Below are 21,243 nucleotides of genomic sequence, written 5' to 3'. Positions count from 1 at the left end.
CGTTGTAGACATCGCCCTGCCCAACAAGTCTGCAGTGTCTAAACCACACCGAATGGCGAACTTAGCCGCATCCTTCCCTTCAGCAATCGCCTGAGAAAGGACAGCCCGGAACTCCTCAGAACACTGAGGTAAAGCCTGAGCAACGGTATCCCACACTGCGTGAGAGTAGCAGCCCAACAAGAAGGCGGTGTTCACCAACCGCAGCCCCAAGCTGGCCGAAGAGAACAACCGCTTACCAAACTGATCTAGTTTCTTAGAGTCCTTATCCGGCGGACCTGTGGGAAAGGCACGCTGCGACGTCAAGGCCTGGATGACCAGACTGTCAGGCGTGGGATGGGTGGTCAGAAAGACAGGGTCGCAAAGCGCCAGCGTCTGGCAACGTTTTTATCCACTGGAGCCCCTATGGCTGGCCGCGACCAAGTGCTCAAGTCGGTAAGGGCGTCATTGAAGGGAAGCAACGGCTCAAACGGAGTAGACGCCATTTGGAGCCCCTCAGTGAGGAGGTTGGTTTTGAGGGCCACTATGGGGAGGTCGAGGTTAAGGGCCTCAGCAGCCTGACGGAGCACCATTGTGTAGGAAGCGCCCTCCTCCATCGTAGGTGGAGGAGAGGCAAACCCCGGATCAGAAGAGACATCGAGAACGCCGGCATCCTCCAGGTCGTCCACCCAATCCTGCTCGGAGTCAGACTGCCGGGCCAGGGGGTCCTCGGATCCTTCCCAGTCCTCCTCCGCCTCCTGAAGGGCAGGTCGTGGCGGCAGGGCCGGAGCCGGAGAAGGGACTAACGGCGTTGGTAACAGCGTCGGGAACGGCGCTGGCCGGGGCCGCCTCCCAATGCAGATCCCAGGTCGGAACAACATGGTCCTGGAACCGGGGCAAGGACGGAAGGAACGGCACCCAATGCGGCGCCGAGGATGGATCTGAAGGCGGCGCAGAGGCCGGAGCTGGCAACGCTGCACCTCGTGGCGCCGGGGCCAACGGCGGAGGATCCTGCAGCACCGAGGCTAGATCTGCTGGTGGAGCCGTCGGCCCGACAGTATCTGGACACAGGACCGCGGGGCCCGAAGGCACGCCGGCGGGAGCCCGAGGCCTAAAAAGGCTGTCCATGGCAGCAAGAAACTCTTGCACCTGTTCTAGAGTCACCGACAGACCCGGTAGGGTGGGTAGACCGTGGGACTCCCAGGCTCCAGAGGAGATGCACGGGCGGAGCCCCTGTCCCCCTCCGAGGAACGACGGGGGGACGTCGGAGAGCGAACACGCTTCTTCGACTTCTTTTTATGGCGTCGCTTACCAGAGTCCGAAGGCGAAGACTTGAAACCCGAGGAGCGACGTCTTCGGTCCCGCGAACGGCCTCTAGACCCGGAGCGGCGGTGGGACGAATGCCGGACCACCAACAACTTCCGGCGCAGCTCCCTCAAGTCTATCGGGGCCATGGCTCAACAGTCCCGGTTAGTCTCCAGGCAGTAGAGGCAAACATCCTGGGGGTCCGCCGCCGACATATTACGGCGGCAGGTCCCACAAGACTTAAAGCCAGGCATCCCTACGTGCACCAGGAGAAAAAAAAGGGGGGGGGGGTGAGACAAAAGTCTCAAAGGTAGTCAAAAAGTGACTAAGGTACTTGCTTAATCAGGATCTGTGCTTGCTGGCGCGGAAAAAGAAACAACTGACATCAGCGCGCACGGGTGGCGCCTAAGTAGTCTCCGTGACTTCATCTCGGTGCTTAGGACGCCAGTGACGGACGCGACGCCGCAGGACGCCACCTACTGACACGCAAGGGTACTGCTAAGCAAAACTTTCTGGATCCAGTCTGACACCTGGGGATATTCTAAGGTAAGAAATCGATCACTAACGTGTCTTTCAGAAAGGGCATCTTGCCCCATTCTCAGATAACTGCATAGCCTGCCATTCTTTGGCATGTTCATAGAGCTCTGTACTCAGGTGACCCTTGTTATCACGGTAGCAAAGTCCATTTATACATCCCTACCAAGGTTCGTAGGCCGTCCACCCTTGCCCTGTCCATTCCACGTCACATTCTTCAAGTTAGGAGGGGCAGTCCTTCTTTTACACATTTAGCTGTTTGGCAGTGGAATAAATGCTTGACTGCAATTCGTGCGTGCTAGAAAGTAGATCTATTTTTTTAAATGCTCAAAACCCAGCTTTTTAGGCAGCAGTTTGTGTGGACGGCCTAGTTTTTTTTTTTTTAAACCTTTTATTTTTTTCATCATGTCAGTAACTTGAGTCACTTTCATACATAACATATCTGTATAACTCCACATTTCAACAATACACAGTTCTGCACGTAGCTCATATACAGTGTTCTGCCAATTATTCACAGTTTTTGTCAAGCCCCGCCCCTTCACCCACCACCCCTCACCCAGTCCTGAGTCATCACTTTCATTATCTGCTGGTGGATCACAAATACCTCCCCTGTATTCATTCCATGTCCCCCAGATTTTAGTCCATTTTCTGGGGCATCCTCTATTACTAAACACTGCCCTTTCAGTTATAGCCTCATCCATGTCTCTGCTCCACGCTGTTAGTGAAGGCACCTCCAACCACCTCCACCTTTGTGCAATATTCCTCTTGGCTATCATTATTCCAAATGTGGCCCAGGTCTGCCCGTGGCGTGTGAGATCATTCGGCTCCCATAGTGGACGGCCTAGTTTGATCATTATGTGAGCTCTCAGCACTAGCATAACCCCTAGGGCAGAGGTTCTTAACCTGTGGTCCCCAAAGCCTACACAGGAGGTCCGGGACTGCTTACAAAATTAAATAATATTAAAAGATTAATAAAGTGTATATAAATAAGAAGCAAAATGTAAAGTTGGAAAGGTTGTGTAAATGTACAAGAATTTAAAATTGGAGGCTTAAAATGAAGTTCCTATCCTCAGATTGATTCACGGGAGCAGTGCAGGAGCATCCAAAAGACTCTAGTATGGACAATGAGTGACCTCAGTTGAATTCAGAAAAGTTCCAACCTTCCCATTTAAATTTGCATGTACTTGATTCTGAATTTTAATAAAATATATCATTTGTGTATTTGTTGATAAATGCTTGTTTCTGTATTTTAAATTTTCGATTCGAATCATAAAAATGCCTGGGCCGTGGTACCAGGCATACAGCAATGCCTAAGTGGAGGTCCCCAGTTTCCAATAATAATTCAGTGGGGTTTCCCGGACCCTAGCAGGGATTAAGTGGGGGTCTGCAGAAGTCAAATGGTTAAGAACCACTGCCAGAGGGACTGACATTGGCACTCTACAAACCCCTCTTACATAACCGAACATACAGCCTTCCTCTCCCACCATCCTTCACGTAGGCACACTAGCCTGACACTGTCCGCGAATTACAGTGGCTGTTGGACTCTGGATCCAGCAACTGTACTTCAGTGTGCCGATCAATGATTGGACAACGGGTCATCCTCCCTCAACCTAGATACACCACACTTATGACTGCCTAGAAGGACTTTGTAGAACCTGGTCTACCAGGGTACAGCTTTTAGGTCAGAAAGATGCCTGTACTCCTAACACTCTGGAGAAGTATGCTGTATGCCTGTAATTTCTGGCTGTTATTCTGATCACCAGACAGTTTCAAAAGTTGTAATACTATTTTTCTTTCTGTCTGAGTACTCTGTCCCACTGACCTTTGTTGCAAACTGAACACTTCCATTTTCAACTTTACACAGCTCCATCCAAAGATATTCCATTAGGTTACCATTGGCCATAGGACTGAGCGTTAAGTTGCCTAGCACTAGAAAATTACAACAAGCATTGGCATTGCCAATAGGTCTCGCTTGGGGACCGCCTTCACAAAACCTAATTAAATAATAGTGTGTGGCAGACTTATCCAACAAAAGGAAGATTGGTGCTTCCTGTTCACGTGGAGTGCGCTCGTGAACAGCCTCTGTCTCCAGACCCTGTCTAAGCAATTAAACGTTATAGACTTTCGACTAATTGAACAGTTGTAGCTTGCAGACGCCGAGGTGTGCATAAAATCCAACATTAAATGGGACCTGGCCGTTTGCTAGTACTTAGGGGCTCATTTAAAAAGAATTCGTGTAGAGCAAGAAACACAAGTCATTTATTTGTATTTATTTAAATAATGGGATTTTATATAGCGCGAACATTACCCGAAGGTGTCAGCGCTTTACAAAAGAACCAGTTGCAATACATAAGGAGTTAGGATTACATGAGTTACATAAAAGATACAAACAGAAAAAATTGCAAATGTACAAGTTGTAAAGTCACTCAACGAAGAGATACAAATGGATAAAGTCTAAGAATCACATAGAAACGGTAGAGTACACAAGTTGGAATAACAACAACATACTTCCAAAACAAGCCAAAACAAATGGAAGCAAATGGTGGGGGCCTGAAGGAGGAGGGGGGGGTGCGAGGGATGAGGGAACACGGCCTGGGGGAAGCTGGCTGGGGAGAGAATGCAGAGCGCACGCTGGGCGAAGCCCTTTGATGTGCTGTGAGCGGCCGGAATGAATGATATGGGGAGGAGAAGCCCTGGCCGTGAATGCGCGTGCATGTTGCTCACGTGGTTCACATGAACTGCAAGAAAACGCCATGAAAACGCCAGCAAAAAGCTGGTGGTTTCATGATGTTTTCACCGCTTGAATTCTCGCTCCGCTCGATGCGCATGCGCGCATCGATAGGTCGCGAGACCTAAAAACGTAAGGGGAGTATAAATTAGGCTCAGAAAGTTTGAGCCATTCTTTTCAATATGTATTCTGACTTTCAATGTAGAGTATTTTACTTACCTGTAATAAATCCCTTTTTTTTATGTAAAGGAGTTAGGGCCAGATGTACGCTGCTTGCATTTTGAGACTTGCAAATTGCGTTGCTTTGCAACTCACAATTTGCAAAATACAACGAACAACAGTTGTCACAGACACTTTTGAGTTTAATTTTTTAAGGGCAGGCAGTGGTCCCTGGGACCACTGCCTGATCTTAAAAAATATTTTTACTCCCATTCACAAAGGGGTAGGGGTGCGCTGGGACCCCTTCCCATTTGCAAATGGTTTACCACCTACTAGAAGTAGGTGGTAAACTGCAAGTGTTTTGCAATTGCAAATGCGGTCGCAAAACAATGGTACATACCATTTGGACTCACTATTAGCACGCCCCTTCCTATTAACAAGTCACAAACACTATTTTGAGAGTCTCTGACATGCAAAATAGCATTGGTACATACCCCCACCATTTTTAGCGGTCGCAAAAGGGCCCTTAGTGCCTAGATATTAAAGCTATTCCTGATTATTTCAAGTGTTCGTCTGTCTGAGTTACAGGCCCCGCCACCATCGGCATTCGGCACCGACTGCTGAACCCTGCTATCATGAGTCACGTGCTAGAAGAAAGTACTTGATCATTCAGTTTGAGTGGAATGATGCTGTGGTCTCTCCCCCCCCCCCAGGACAGCAGTAGTAAAGACCAGTAACCCTAACAGGTATACCTCTGTAAGAGCAGACTGCCTCGGGACACCCAGAGAAGAACTTGCAGAGATAAACCCAGTAACTGCGCACTTGGGTTCCTGGTCTCGCCTGTAGAGTATTCTACGCCTTTCCCTTTGGAATGGTCATGGTCACCCCTCGAATAATTCCCTGTTGGTGGATGTACATTTGAGGGTCAGAGCATTCTTGGTAGATACTCACACAAGTGAAGAGCAGAGCACCCAGCGAGGCATACACGATCTGCAGGATCTTGTTTCGGATGAAGATGCAGAGGATGGAGAAGACGAGCAGCACGATCAGGCAGACCATCATCACGCCCATGCAGGAGGTGAAGTCGTACTTCGTCTAAAAACAAAACAGCGGCACATTAAATCGCCCTCGCTCCCTAGGCATGAGACTCTGGTCTCTCTGTACAATTGAGACTCGTGGACTGTCCCTTTGCATCTCTCAGGTGGGCAATGATTCAACCAGTGCCATCTCTTGGGATTCCCCGGGCTAATGGGATCTAAAACATCCCACAAAAGCATTCTGCCCCACCCTTGTTCCACACCAATACCTTTCTTTCCAATGAAACCAACCCTACACCGGACATCTTCAGTCATACTCATAGGTCACCTTCTCCTGTGTACCCACAGCGATTCTCTTATTTAACAATCAATAAGAACAGGTTACTCTTTCTCGTGGACACGCCATCGACCTGCAGATTTCTCATCTTTCAAATTATAACACTGCGTCTCCGTCCATCATGGAGATGAAAACACAGAGCCACAATTATTCACCAGTCCTGCTTGCAGACATCAATTTTCCTCCTTTTTCCACGCCCCCAGATGACAGAAACGTTATTGACAAGACTGATGTGATAACTGGCCCTAAGCAAATCTAATTTGGACACATACGTTCCTAAAATACAGAACACACAACAGGTTGGTGGTGATGGGCAGGGAGGATTTTAACTAGATTGTATTCACCGGAAGGATTTCGTTACTTACCTTGTAAGCATCTATTCGTCACATGTGGTGCTGTAGATTCACATGCTGTGTACACTCCAGCCATCTGGCTTGGACGTTTATGACTTCCGGGAGGTGGGTGGGCGCATGTGAATCTATAGAACTACATGCAACGAATAGATGCTGTTAAGGTAAGTAACATAATGCAGTCGTAGCATGTGTGGCTGTAGATATACATGCTGTGCGTAGACTGTTCTCCCCATGCGGTGGCTAGTCACTGGGGGGTTGCAGATGTTTCTCAGTACTGCTTATCCTATATATGTCTGTAGGTGTGCGAGGACATCCACACACTGGTGCTTAGTAAATGTGTGCGGAGTTGACCAAGTAGCTGCTTTAAAAATGTAATCTATGGGAAAGTTCCTTAAGAAAGCCACCGACGCACCCTTCTTAGTAGAATATGCCCTTGGCGAGGGACCGGCAGGTCCTTCTGGCTTCGGCATAGTAAGTTTGAATGCATTTGATTATCCATCTAGCGATACCTGCTTTGGATGTAGCGGAACCCTGTCTGGGGTTACAGATAGCTACAAACAGTAGTTGGGTTTTCCTAAATGATTTAGTTCTGTCATTGTAGTACAGTAGTGCTCTATTAACATCTTATGTCCAGAGTGCCCTTTCAGCTAACGATCCATCCTGGATTGAGAAAGAAAATTGCCAGCTCAATGGCTCGATAGACATGAAAGGTGATATGCAAAAATTTTGGATTTGGCCTCAGGGCTACCCTATCCTGATGCATTTGGAAGACTGGCTGCTCTAAAGTGAGCACTTGTTTTCACTAACTCATTGCAAAGAGGTGATTGCGACTAGGAATGCCATTTTTCGTAAAAGGTATTGAAGTGGACAATACAGTAATGTAAGGACTCAAAAGGGAGCAACATGAGTCTAGTTAGTAGGACATGGAGATTCCATACAGGAGCAGGTGGTGATCCTGGAGGTATCCCCCTTTTCAGAGCTTTCATGAAAGCTTTGACAACAGGTATTTTAAAGAGTGAACAGCATTCTCTGTTTTGTAGATTCACATTAATGACTGCAAGGTAAAGATTTACGATGTGTAAGCTAAACCTGACCTCTGCAGATGGAGGAGGTAGCAAAATAGATTTTGTTGAGTAGGATTAATAGGGTCAATGTCTTCAGCTGTACAGTAACATACAAATCTTTTCATTTAGCTGCATTACAAGTTTTAGTGGTAGGGTTTCCGGCTTCTTTAAGAATGTCCATATATTCTGACAGCAGATTTAGGTACCCAAACTCTAGGACGTCAGGAGCCAGATAATTAGATTGAGCGGTTTTGGATCTGGGTGTCTGATTGTCCTGTGGTTTGCTGTGTGAAGGTCCTGCTGGTTGGGGAGCTTCTTGTGAGGGACCACCAACAACTCAAGAAAGGTGGTGTACCATAGTTTTCACGCCCATGTGGAAGCCACTAGAATTAGAGTGACAGAGGTATGCCTGACGTTCCCCATCACATATGGTAGTAGTGGGAGAGGTGAAAAAGCATAGGCATATATCCCTGACCAATCCATCCATAGTGCATTGACTAGCGACTGTGGGTGATGATTCCTGGAGGCGAGGTGCTGGCATTTTGCGTTTTCAGACGTTGGGAACAGATCTACATTTGGTGTTCCCCAAATTTGGAAGTACCGCTGAAGGACTTGTGGGTGGAGTTACCACTCATAAACTTGTCGCTGCGACCTGCTTAGGTGGTCCACAAAGTTGTTGTCTACTCAGAGAGATATTCTGCCAGGAGTTGAATGTGGTGTCGTAATGCTCATATCCATATGTTCTCTGCTAACAGACAGCAGTAGGGAATAAGTACCTGCCTGTGTTTGTATGTTATTCATCTCTATCATATTGTCTGTTTTTATAAGGATTACCTTGTGGTGAATATATGATAGGAAGGCCTTGAGCCCCAGCTGAATTGCAAGGAGCTCTTGAAAATCGGTGTGATGAGTTCTTTGTTGAGTAGTCCATACTTCTTGAACTGTCACTTAACATGTGTGACCCTCAAACCTTGAGTGAAACATCTTTTGTATTGGTCCCTCACAGGAGTGGGCCATAAAAGCCCTTCGCTGCAGCAGATTGTTGCTGTTCCACCATTGCAGGGCACGATGAAGTGTGGACTGAATCAACACTAGATCCTCCAGACTGCCCTCCGCTCGTGACACTAAGTACTCCAGTAGGGAACGCAAGTGCAGTCTTGCATGGAGTACAATGGCTATGCAAGAGCCATCATGCCTAGGAGGCGCATTACCTTCCTGATAGGCAGATGACGATGTGGCTGAAAAAGACCAGGCCAGTTAGTTCTGGAAATGGAGAACTCTCTGTGGATTGGGCTAGGCTTTGGTTGTGATAGTGTTGAGGAGAGACCCCAAGTAGGGTTGGACCTGGAGTGGTTCCAGATGTGACTTCATCACCTTTATCGTGAAGCTCAATCTGCGGAGCAGGGATATTGTGGCTTGTATCTCCTGTACAATTTTGACTCTGTCTGCACTCTTCATCAGCCAATCTTCCAAATAAGGGAAGATATAAATACCCTATCTTCGCAGGTGAGCCCCTACTACTGCTAGACATTTTGTTAATTCCCTTGGTGCTGTTGACACTCCGAAGGGCAAAACCTTGAATTTATAATGGAGATCACTTACCGCGAACCTCAAGTACTTGCAGTGAACTGGGTGGAGGGTAATGTGAAAATATGCATCTTGGAGGTCGAGGGCTGTCAAGAACTAGCCTTCCTGCAAACATGGTTTACATCCTGAAGGGTCACCATATGAAAATCCTAGATCTAGAATAGGTCACAATGTCCTGTCCTTCTTTCGGATTAAGAAGTACAGTGAATAAACTTCTCTGCTCTGACATTTTTTTGGAAGTGTTTTTGGAACTGCTTTGATGAACCTATTGGCAACACAGGCCTTTAGTTCTTCCTTCAGAAGATGTAAGTGTTGAGCTTTGAGGATGTATTTGTGTGTATGTTGGGGTTGGTAGTTCTAGACCGTAACTGTGCTGTACTATTGATAGTACCCACTTGTCGGATGAGATGTCAGGTATTTGGCATTGAACTGAGAGCACCTCCAAATTGGGGTCCGTTCCATCAACCCTTCCGGAATATTGTCTGCTCCTGACATAAAGCGCCAAGTGGTCGTTGAGTCAGTTCTTCGAAGCCTTGTCACCGACGCCTTGGTCGCATTCCGAGATTAAGTATCAACAATGGCATTATCTACCCGATGCTGGAGAAAAACATTCTGGAAATTGAGCAATTGACCATGTGCATTATCTCGAAGAGTCGCTGCCACTGGATCTTGTGAATCAAAACACTTCTTTGAAGAAAAAACAAGTTGTAAAAGTACGAGCCCACTAATAGACAGCAGGAGTGTGCACAGAATGTGTATCTACAGCCACACATGCTATGAATAGGAAGTTACATCTATAGTAGTTGTTTATTAAACACAAGCCTCAAATATTTAAATTCCTCCTCAGTGTGTCTTGCCTCTTTTGCTGTTTAACATTGGTTTCACACTTATTAGTGCAATAATCAGTTCTTGTTTCGACTACAGCAATGCATTCTATTGAAACCCTCGCCCTGCAAAATGCACACAACTCATTACCTCAGCCAAAGCCAGTACGCACCATCGATGAAGCTGGCAACAGAAGCAGAATGCTCTTCAAGACAATCAATCAGTCCATCAACTCCCTGCCTGAACCACTCCACTCCCACACTCCATAGATAAGTAAAATGTCATAAACCTTTCTTTCATAAAAAAGTACAGAAAAACCAAAGGCACAGACAATAGGAAGCCTGCAACCCACACACTCACCCCTCCATGTAGCACCTCCCAAAGGTCCTCATTCAAACCCCTGCCTGGCATTGGCATCCTCCACTCTCTCAAAGCTGCCTACAATCAAGAAGATGCTGTGCCTTTGTCATTCATCAGATTCCTCTCTGGAGAACCTAGCTCCTACCTACTCATCATCGCCAATGCCTCACGTATTCAAGGAATCCCCCCAGAAGCTCAAGACAGACCAGATCCTCCCACTACACCATAATACCCTCACCAACTACTGGCTCATTGCTCACCCGCCATTCCGTTATAGGATCACTGAAACAATGATCTATGCACAACTCTATTATCGTATCATTGCCAATAATCTCCTAAATAATGATTAATTTGGTTTCAAAGCACGGAAAGCTGCTTTACAAATTGGAGTGAATGCCCTCCTGACTCAAATAAAGATGACCCCTGCCTCCTTATATTTGCTGGACCAGTCAGCTGCCATCAACACCATCGACCATAACACCCTCATCCACACACTGAAATGATAAATGGGATTCACCCACTGTTTCTTCTCCTACCGATTCAATTTTATCAGTTTGATCCCACGTTGGTCCAGGACCCAGAAACCCCCTATCACCTGCAGAGCCCTCCAGGGCTCCATTTTGTTCTGTTGCCATCATCTTTTCTACACTGAGCCCCTTGGGATGATACTTGCTGTTAACTGCGTCAACATTTACCAACATTTAAACGACACACAAGTGTACTTCAAAGTCTCCTCCTCTCCAAACATCAAAAGTCTCAAACATTGCTTGCAGCTCATCCAGATCTGGATGTCCGGCCCCTACCCAAAACTCAACCACACAAAACGAAACAAGAATAATTGCGTGGAACCTGAACTTCCACCTAGCACAAATTCACTTGGATTCACTCTGAACACAGGTCCTCACCCTCAAGCAACAAATGACCGAGAAAACAAAGAAGCCTGGTGCCAGCTCTCGCTGCTGAAGAAAGTGAAACCCCATTCCAAGAACATGACTGAAGGGATGTTCTAGCCTCATACTCTTGCATGGGGAGGGTGGGTGGGAGGGTGACACTGACCCTCCCCCTTAGCAGACTCATACTAGTTTCAATCAGGGCCGTAAGAAAAATGATCTCAACACCACCATCCTGGTGGAGCATCACTGACTCCCATTGCTGGGCCTGCACAATCTTCAGGAATAGCAAGAACTGAGACACTGGACAGCCATTGGCTGAACACTTCATCACCACCAACATACCCGCAGGTTTCCAATTCTTTGGGACTGACCACGTACCCAAATGTCAAGGTGGTAGCAACCAGTAAGTCATATTACGCCAATGCAAGAGTCTGTGAATCATGCGACTAAACTCTATAGAAATTACATGAACAAATAAGAAGAATTCCAACACTGGCTCTAATCGAGAGCTTGACAATTATTGTATCTTGATTTATTTTTGATTTTCATAAAAAAATAGAGAAAATGTTATTATAGCCTTAGGTTTATGCAAGGGTATTTTATTAACAACAGCGTCAACTAAGGAAAATCCCACCACTTAATAGGGTAACAGAATTAACTATTACAGTGCCTTGATCAACCATTGTGAACCTTAAAATATGAATGATCCCTATTGAACTTGTAAATTTCAAAGTTGCACAATGGCTTATTAATGTTTATAAGTTCCATGTTCAACGTGCAGAGCAACTCAATATTATTTTCCCACATCCTCCCCATACCAAATTAATACTCAAACCATTTTGTATTAATTATATTTATCACACTTCTACTTAATATGTCCCACTTTCTCTCTCCCGCCCTCTCTGATCTGATAGATGTTGTTCAGCTACAAAAACAGATTATCACCACTTCTTTTCGTTTTGTCTTTGTTTACTGCTTTGACAAAACAATATATCTCTCGGCAGGTCTCCCTCATTCCAATATGGCTGCTATGTTACTCAATGACTGACATTAAACTTAAAGTAGTAAATTTGAGCTCTTTAAATGTTATGCTAAATCGGTTTTTATAATGTCTTTACCACCCCAGATCCACAGGTTTGATCAAAGGTGTCCAGTCACAATTTTCCTGCGTTTAAAAAACTACCAATTGGACCGCTTCATGCCTCTCCCCACCCCCATCAGCTTAATTGATGGCACATGGCCACAATAACATTTTCACCATCTACTATGAATTTTTGACTCAGTCACCACTCTAAGCAATCCCTGTATCTTCCATCATGGCAGCTTTACTAGTCCAATATGGCTGCGCTGTTACTACAAGAGCAACAGAAACTTCACAGTAGCGTCTTCCTTCAAAAATGTAATAATGGGCAGCACTCACCGAACCATGTGGAACTTAATGATCTTTTGCAGCTCTAACATCTCTTCCAACCCCCTTTCACTCAAATCTGAATAGGCTGCAATGCAATAATGTCCACTCCAAGATGGCTGCCTCCATGAATCCAGTTCCTCACATGGCGTGGTACACACTTCACCAATTACATAAGGGACGGTCTTTTCCATTGGAGCAGGCACATCCAAAGTCTGGACCTCTTACTGATTCCAGGATCGCAGTGACTTTCTAACCAGCAGTGGCACCTCACCACAGGATTGGCCAACCAGAGCGCGCCTCTGGACTTATAGAAATTGGTGGTAAGTCCTTAAGGCCTCCACCTCTCATCTCCCGCCATCCTCCTTTTCTGGAGTAATCCCTACTGTCCTTGAAATCAACAAGCCTTTTCTACGACTATGGATATCCACCTATTTACTTCTGTAAATATCCATCGGGCTTAATATGTGAGAAAAGAGAATTTATACAGTATATATTCTCTTTTCTCACATATTGTATAATACTCCAGTCATTAAAATCTAACTATGCAAGACCAATTCCAGGTATGTCTGCCAATAATATGTCTCATTCCACTTTGTAAACCTTCCTCCTCGTCTTTGCGACTTCTAATGATTTTTAAATTTGTCTTTTGCATCATACATCTCTTTTCTTCCTTTTTAGTTTACTACATGTAACACCCCCCATCTGCACCGCCAGTAGTTCCCACCTGTGTGCTTCACGTCTTGCAGTGGCACAGACATGCACTTAGTAATTTGTTTTATTTCTGTACATTAAAATTTACCTATTAACTTTTTTAGCCTTGAGAAAGTCTCAAGCACAGGTGTAAGGGGCACAACATGTGTTGGCAGTACAGGGAGATACCATCTTTGGTTTACTTATTAATTACTTATTATTGCTTATTAATTATCACAATTGATTATGTATGTAGGGCTCACCTGGGAAAAACCGCCACTCTCACCGGGCCAAACTGCTGCCTGCCTGTTTGTCTCCCTCCCGCCGCCGCACACGCAACCCATAGCGGCCGCTGTGTGGAGGGGGACGCTGACCGGGACAACTACAATCCCCAGACTTCCCTGCGGCGGAAGACGCCGAAGCCCGCATTCCTCGCGCCAGGAGGCGCATAATTAGCACCAGACCATCGGTGGAGCGGGGGGGGGGCTCACCTGGGAAAAACCGCCACTCTCACCGGGCCAAACTGCTGCCTGCCTGTTTGTCTCCCTCCCGCCGCCGAACACGCAACCCATAGCGGCCGCTGTGTGGAGGGGGACGCTGACCGGGACAACTACAATCCCCAGACTTCCCTGCGGCGGAAGACGCCGAAGCCCGCATTCCTCGCACCAGGAGGCGCATAATTAGCACCAGACCACCCGCGTCGCGGAATCGCCCGCGGATCGCGCCCGGGCAAAGGGCGGGCCCTCTACGGCCTTCAGAGGCCAGAGGAGGCCGGGACGGGCCACCTCACCTGACATTTCCATAGGAGGAGGTACAGAGACACATTTTACTTACTGACTTGCACTGTATTGCTTATTGCCGCTTTTTGGTGTATTGTATTCAAATCATGTCCATTTGGGAGGATCTCAATGCCCTGTGTGGCACTAAGTATGTCCCGGATGCATCACCACCCCCTATATTGGGCAGTATTTCAGACAATTCAAACGGCACTCCGCGGGATCTACCTCTAAATATAGACAAAACTCAAGCCAATGCACCGCCTCGGGGTCTTAATATTAAAAGGAAGCATGACGGGGAAAATGATAACTAGAACCAACCTAAAATTCAAAAATTGTACACCAGCCCTACCTTACCCCCCTCTAACCCAATCACATCAATGGTGGATATGGCTGTGGATAAAATAGATGGCCCTGTATCGTCCTCCCAACTGACTTTACTGGCTCAGCTCGAGCAATTGTTACTATCTGTCATATCACCTTTGGTTATAAAAATTAATGATCTGGGGGACAGGCTGACTAGCATTGAGAAAACAATTAAAAGGAATTCTCCACCAACCAATAAGATGGCAACACCCATTTGCCCTAATCCTCCCACTACCCCCGAAAAGGTTAAGTCAATCATATGTAAGAATGTCCAAACTGAATTACCACCTCTTAATACACCTATCGCAACAGGCCCCAAAGTAGCACTAAAATCCCCGTTAATTAATCACACAGTGGCCAGAGCCGATCCAGAAAGAATGCCACGTATTAACCTACCTCCTGAAGCCGCCCCATATGTGACTGTTCTCTCTGGGGTCCCTGCACTAAGCCAGGGAAAACACGAAACACATCAGGACCTGTTAAATAAGGTTATTTTTTGGCTTCAGAACAACAGACCTTTGCCACCTGACCTAGATGGTGGAATCCTGAGCGTCAGGAGGGTGGAGTGGTTAGGTACGCTGCCCAAAGACACCTCTGGGGACCTGGTGTTAATTAAATTTAAGAACAGTAACATTGTCCCCTACCTACGATTTTGCCAGCCCAAAGTAGGAGATGGCCCCATTTGCATTGGGGACTTGCACGACTTCTATCCGAGATTCTAGTACATCCCGTTACTAAGATCAACGGCAAAGAAATACAGCTCCTGGGGAAGGGGATCTTGTGCACCTAGCGCCACTAACCTTCTAGCCTCTAATAGATTTGAACCACTATTTAAAAATTGCATTTTCTGAGAACCATCTATAAAGAGGCCATTAGCTTAACTGACACGGTAGTATGCAATTAATAAGTAAACTGCTGACATAGGTTTGCCTGATGTTCTCCCCCTGAACCTTAAGCTAATTTGTGGCACTGTATGCATGACCCTTTTGTTTTTAGAGTTGTCCTATTCGATAATGAAATGTCTTATTTTGATTAGCTGATCCGTCATACCTATTTAAACCTGTTTTAATAGTTGATATTAACTTTGTAATGAAATGTTAAGGTATTTACTTATGTATTGTTGCTGCTTTTATGATTTTAAACCAAAATCGAATAAAGCTAATCTGACTGATTATGTATCCTGTATTACTAGGAAAAAAGTTTTAATAAATGGCCTATGAGAACAAGGCATAAAGAATTAAATGCACACAGTGAAGGGAAATGTTGTTGTTACTCTTTCAAACCGCTGAAAAAAGTACCACATTACAATCCTTAAAGAAGCCGCCATTGTTTTATTGGGGAAGGAGGGAGAGGGGTGGGAATTGAGGAACTCCATTCAATTAAGGTTTTAAACTGTTTCAAACTTTATAAAAGCGTGCAATAACCCAAACCCTTCTTTCTCGACACAATCTTCACATCTAGCTGCATTATCTAAACGTCATCTTGACCAGCACCGTTGCCGCAGACTCTCCATCCACGGTGGCTCGTCTCACACCTGTAGCCAGGACAGCGTCAGACAGGACATGTAGCATAATGGAATAAAACAGCTGACTTTCTTCATCTATTCAAGGTCTGGAATAACATCCCATATCCGTCTGAACTGCCCAACCCTGCTTCAAGATAGGAAAGAGCCAAAGAGAAACGTTTGTATATGGTGCAGAATTCGGGCCAGATTGAGATTTCGGCACACAGGGTACTCTGTCACAATGGTGACTCATATAAATATAAATCCCATTATATCCTATGAGATTTATGTTTCAGCAAAGGTATATCCGTTGTGACGGAGTAACCCATCCGCCAAAGTCTAAATCCACCCATAGCCTAGCTCCGTTTGCAGCTACCCTTCTCATCACTTGCGGACTATCTTATTTTGATTGTGTACAGTGTTTAGCTACCTTTTGGCTATGTTCACGCTATGGCAACACCACAAGTATTTTGGTACCCACACTGTCCCTGCACTTTCCAAACACGCCAATCACATTCCACGCACGTACCTGTAAAGAGAAGATGACGACGGTGAAGCAGACAACGGCCGTGATCCCTACAGCCATGATGACGATTTCTGTGTCGTAGAAGCTGGCAATCATGCCGACCATGTAGGACAAGCTGAGCGTCAAGACGGACTGGGGAGAGAGGACAGCAGATGAGCACAGGGGTTATCAGGACTCACACAGCAATGCCATCCCTCGTGCTGTACAGCTTGACCCTCATAATACAAGTACAGAACCAGGCTACACTGGGACAGAGAAGAAGCAGGTGCAAGTGGGTAAGGCCAGGAATGACTCACGCACTGACCCCTCCACCGTGCCGCCACCTGGACTTGAATCCATGATACATGCAGAGAGTCAGGCCACACTGGGGACAAAGGAGCAGAGGATGAGAGTAGAAGGTGTACTGATGGGCCTCGTCTGACCCACACATCTAGTATCTAACAATACAAGCTGATATGGAGGCCACAGTGTGAACTAAGGAGTAGCAGGCAAAACAGAAGCTACCGGACGGACTCACACATTGACACCCTCTTATCGCACTACCCATCTAGGGCCAGATGTACGAAGCAAATTTGCATTGCTTAACGGACCAAATCACTATTTCGGACCCTTAAGAAAAGCAAAATCATCATTGGCTATGTACAAAGCCCTAAACGTGGTTGCAAAATGCAATTTCTACCCAGTAGAAATCGCATTTTGCGATACCTAAATAGGAAAATCACAAATAGGGATTTCCTATTTGTGATTCCTGAAGCACGTGTACACATTTCCTAAATGCAAAATGGGCATTTAGGAAATGCAATTACCATTGATTCGATGGTAACTATGTGCAATTTAAAAAAGCACCTCAAAATGATATTTTTTTTAAAGAGTCATGAAACTCACACATGCCTGTAGGGCTTGTGTGAACTTTTCAAGTCTAAGATGTATTTGGGGTGCATCAAGGGGGGCCTTAAATCAAAGGCACCCTTGATGTTGCATTTCCTAATTTCCCATTTTAAGAAATGCAAAACTATTCGTACCTATGGGCCATTAGGTACATAGGAACAAATGGTTTAGCATTGCCTAAATAGCGATTTCCTAATAACAATTCCTATTCTTTACAAAATCGCTATTAGGAAATTGCTATTGTTGTGCACACCAATTTACAATTCCCTAATAGTGATTTGTACAGAATCTCTAGTTAAGAGTCGCAAATGAAGAATTTTGTACATCTGGTCCCTAGTTCTCTAATATTGTACATGTAGAATCAGGCCACAGTAGGGACAGACGAGCAGCAGTGAGTATAGAGGGGACCGGGACTGACTGACACACTGACTTCCCCCTCTTCAACCTATACATCTTTCCTCAAGACCTCACAGTGTATGATTGTCCAAGCATGTATAGCACAGAAGATCCAATCAGCCTGTCCTTTTCAGGCATGGACAGACATGTGGTCTAGCAAAGCAGAAGCTAGCATGCAGTGCTCCACCATGTGTCACGCATGTTTCTTCCGCATGACGGGCTGTCATAGGGAAGACCAGCCATGCATCTCTAGAGTGTATCCTGTACTAGCAAGTCTCTGCTTAAGTTGCAGCCAGTATGAGGGGAGCTGAAGATTTGTCATTGTGAGGGTGCAGGATTCTGCTTCTTACCAGAGCCACAAGATTCCATGGGTGCTTGCGCCGGAACTCCCCGCAGCAGCTCAGGGTGATCAGCGAGACGAAGAAAATTGCGTAGGAAACGTAGTACGTCCAGCGGTTGCGACGAACATAAACCTTCACGCCCTCTACAAAGGTGAATATGCAGACAAAAGAGAAGGTGACCAGCAGCTGGAGAGTGAGAACCAGGAAGACCTACAGAGGGTGGAGGAAATCAAACGCAAAGGTAAGCAGGCATATGTAGCTCCCAGGTACACGTGCACCAGTCTAAATGTGTTGGACACCCTCTTGTGCCGCCATTAAAAAGCTAAACCTCACAAGCTCATCCTTCGTACAACAAATTCACCTAAAACCAAATCACCTCCTACACAAAGCACTATCTCTGTCCTTCAACCATACCTCCACACCATTCACATCTCTCTCTTCAAGCCTTCAAAGCGCTACGCACTATTGTGTCCGTTTGTCCTACAAGTGTACCACCCCCAATCACATTCACTATCGCACAAGAATATCAGAACCATATTTTATAAATGTTCTGTCCGATGCACCACCCAGCCTGCAGGGCCAGCTTGACCAGTTTGCAGCCTACACCGAGATCAGAGAACCACCAGGCATCATCACAGAAGCCAAGCCGGGCACTTCAGCCTCATGACCAGGTCCAAAGCCCAAGATAGATATAGATCGGAGGTCTTAGGTGCACATGTTCAGAGATGCTAGATATTACGAGTTCCATGCTCGCGTGCGTGATCCTCTTGGGGTGACCTCAACATGCACTTATTCATGGAGGAGTAATAGTGGTTCATAGAACTCTCTTATTAACCAACAAAGGCAGTACATTTTAATTGTGGTCCAGTCAAGCATTTAATTTGTGTGATCATCAAAAAGAAGAGTTCTCTTCATCCCGCACATGGTTCGCCTGTTGAAATAAATCCAAAGGGGCTTTACGAAGGCAAAGGTTTTGCTTGAGGTCTGGATGTAATACTTTTTGTCAGAAAATAAACTGTAAAGTGTCCTCTTGACAAGAGATGGAGTCCTTCTGCAGTAGGCGGCACCTTGCAGTCTATCTTGAGTCAGGACCTGACGTCCATTGTAGGAACATAATGCTTGACTCACACCATCATTAAAACATACTCAGTGATTACTAAGAGAGCGCTACAATCCACCACTGCCCCTCTTAGGGCTAAGGCCTGGCCATGGGGGAGAAAGGCAGCTGGTGTAACTAGAATACCACCATTTATCTAGCTCTTTATCTAGCATTAGCAGGCTGGTAATACCTGGAATATGAGTGTTCTGCTTGAAGACCCCAAGTCCCTTCTTGAATTGACTCCGCTTCTGAATAAATGGCAGCTGGCAGAGGCAGTGATGAGAAAGAACGAATAGTTTCTTACCTGTCGGTGTAGTTTTGCAGCTTGAAGATCTTTCTGGATTCACTATGCTGTGCATATTCCGCCATCTAGTGGTTGGAGTTCGGAAAGTGCTTTGTATTTTTCTGTGGGATGTTGCGAAACCTGACCCCCCCCTGGTAAGGCTACAACCCCCATCGTGTGTGTGCAGGCTCTCAGATTATTTTTTCCGCCATGGAGATCGGTGGTGCACTGAAGACGTCTCGGATGGGACAGCAGCAGAGGCTGGCAAGAAAAGAGACGGATGAATTGCTCCGGGTACCAGCACGATTAATTAGTCTATGAGCAAACCACAGATGATTTGCTCCAAGTAACAGCAAAGAGCCTTAAATAAAGAAGCACAGCCACTCCTTTTATTACAAGGTTTGACGTTCCAACACGGCTACCGTGTAGGGCCTAAGGCAGTGGTGTGCCATTGTGCGGTTTACTTGTACACTTTGTGTCTCCGTTACTGAAGCCTACTTCTTAGTTTGTGCTAGGTTGGGAACGCACAACACATGGACAGCACAGCACCTCTGGTAATGGGACAGGGGATGTTTGTACATTACGTCTGTGTCTTTCAGTAGTTATCTGAATTTCAAACGTTGGAAAAGAGGGGTGGAAACGCACAACTGTGCCTCTTCGACACAGCACAACAACTCTGGGAACTATTCATTCCCAAATCCCCACCGGTTCAGAACATTGCTAACGCGTAAGGTTAGCGCGCAACGCCTACAGGTACGGAACCGAACTGAGCTCCTCAGGTAAAGGGCAGGGGTGTTTCTTAAAATGGGTTTAACACCTAATTTTCAAGCTGTGGTACATAACTTTTTTCCTTAACAGGGCTAGGGCTTAAATGTAATGCTCTATGCTTACAGTTAAAAAAAACCACCAAAAAAAAACGAAGGCGGGTTGTTTTTCTAACTTGGCACAAGCCTTAGCAGATACCACAAACGATACTCAGGCCTACACCATAAACAGGTGTAACTAGGATACCACCATTTATCTAGCTCTTTATCTAGCATTAGCAGGCTGGTAATACCTGGAATATGAGTGTTCTGCTTGGGCTCTGGGCAGAAAACCCCAAGTCCCTTCTTGAATGAACTCTGCTTCTGAATAAATGGCAGCTGGCAGAGGCAGTGATGGGAAAGAACTGACCAAGCAGCCATGCCAGAGCTGGGTCGCTGGGCGAGTGGGAGCTTCAGTGCTCTAAGACTTGAATCCATGTCCTCGGCGGTCACTCTCTGAAGTCAGAAAAGGGGAAATAGTTCGAGCTCGAGGAGAGACACTGGTGAGACACTGGTTGGAAGTCGTAGACATCCCTTGCCTTATTTTTCTAATTTCATCAGGGAAGAAATGGTTACGGTTCTCATATAGTTGAGGAATTCGGAATTCTGGAAATTCAATGAGTAGAAGAAGCTGAAGAGATGACAAGCTTACAGGGTCCTATTGGTCTACCTTTGGCTGCAGCTGCAGAGCCTGACGAGTAGACACTCTTCACTCAACTGACAGCCAATGTAGAAGCTCTTATCATACAGGTACACAGTCCCCTAATGGCTGCTTATGATTTTTCCACCCTGTGGTTGGCCTGCTTCAAGTATTTAAAATTGGTTTGATGCTGGGTACTAAGTAAGAATGAAGATTATGCTGGCACAAAGCACACCAGAGTAAAAGCCACAGGGATCTTCGCAATTAGGTAAAACAGTTTTTCAGAAGGTCTCCACTGACCCATCCTGCTGTTGTGAGACAATTTGGTAGTAGGCGGGTTTGGTTGGTGGAAGCCCACCTCA

At 46.0% G+C, this 21,243-nt stretch overlaps 1 protein-coding gene across 5 annotated transcripts in view; it reads right to left on the bottom strand.

Moving 5' to 3' along the window:
• GRINA (glutamate ionotropic receptor NMDA type subunit associated protein 1) overlaps positions 1 to 21,243 on the bottom strand; it is a 226,766-nt gene that overhangs the window by 33,742 nt on the left and 171,781 nt on the right. For all 5 annotated transcript variants that reach the window (XM_078686431.1, XM_078686429.1, XM_078686432.1 and 2 more), the window contains 3 exons: positions 18,066 to 18,266; positions 16,435 to 16,563; positions 5,654 to 5,797 (listed from right to left, as the gene is read on the bottom strand). In XM_078686431.1, coding sequence (XP_078542557.1) covers positions 5,654 to 5,797; positions 16,435 to 16,563; positions 18,066 to 18,266 — 474 coding nt within the window. The remainder of the gene's footprint in view (positions 1 to 5,653; positions 5,798 to 16,434; positions 16,564 to 18,065; positions 18,267 to 21,243) is intronic.

Source organism: Lissotriton helveticus, chromosome 4_1, assembly GCF_964261635.1.
Source record: "Lissotriton helveticus chromosome 4_1, aLisHel1.1, whole genome shotgun sequence".
In the NCBI taxonomy this organism is placed as follows: Eukaryota; Metazoa; Chordata; class Amphibia; order Caudata; family Salamandridae; genus Lissotriton; species Lissotriton helveticus.
This window is presented reverse-complemented; position numbering and strand designations above follow the sequence as displayed.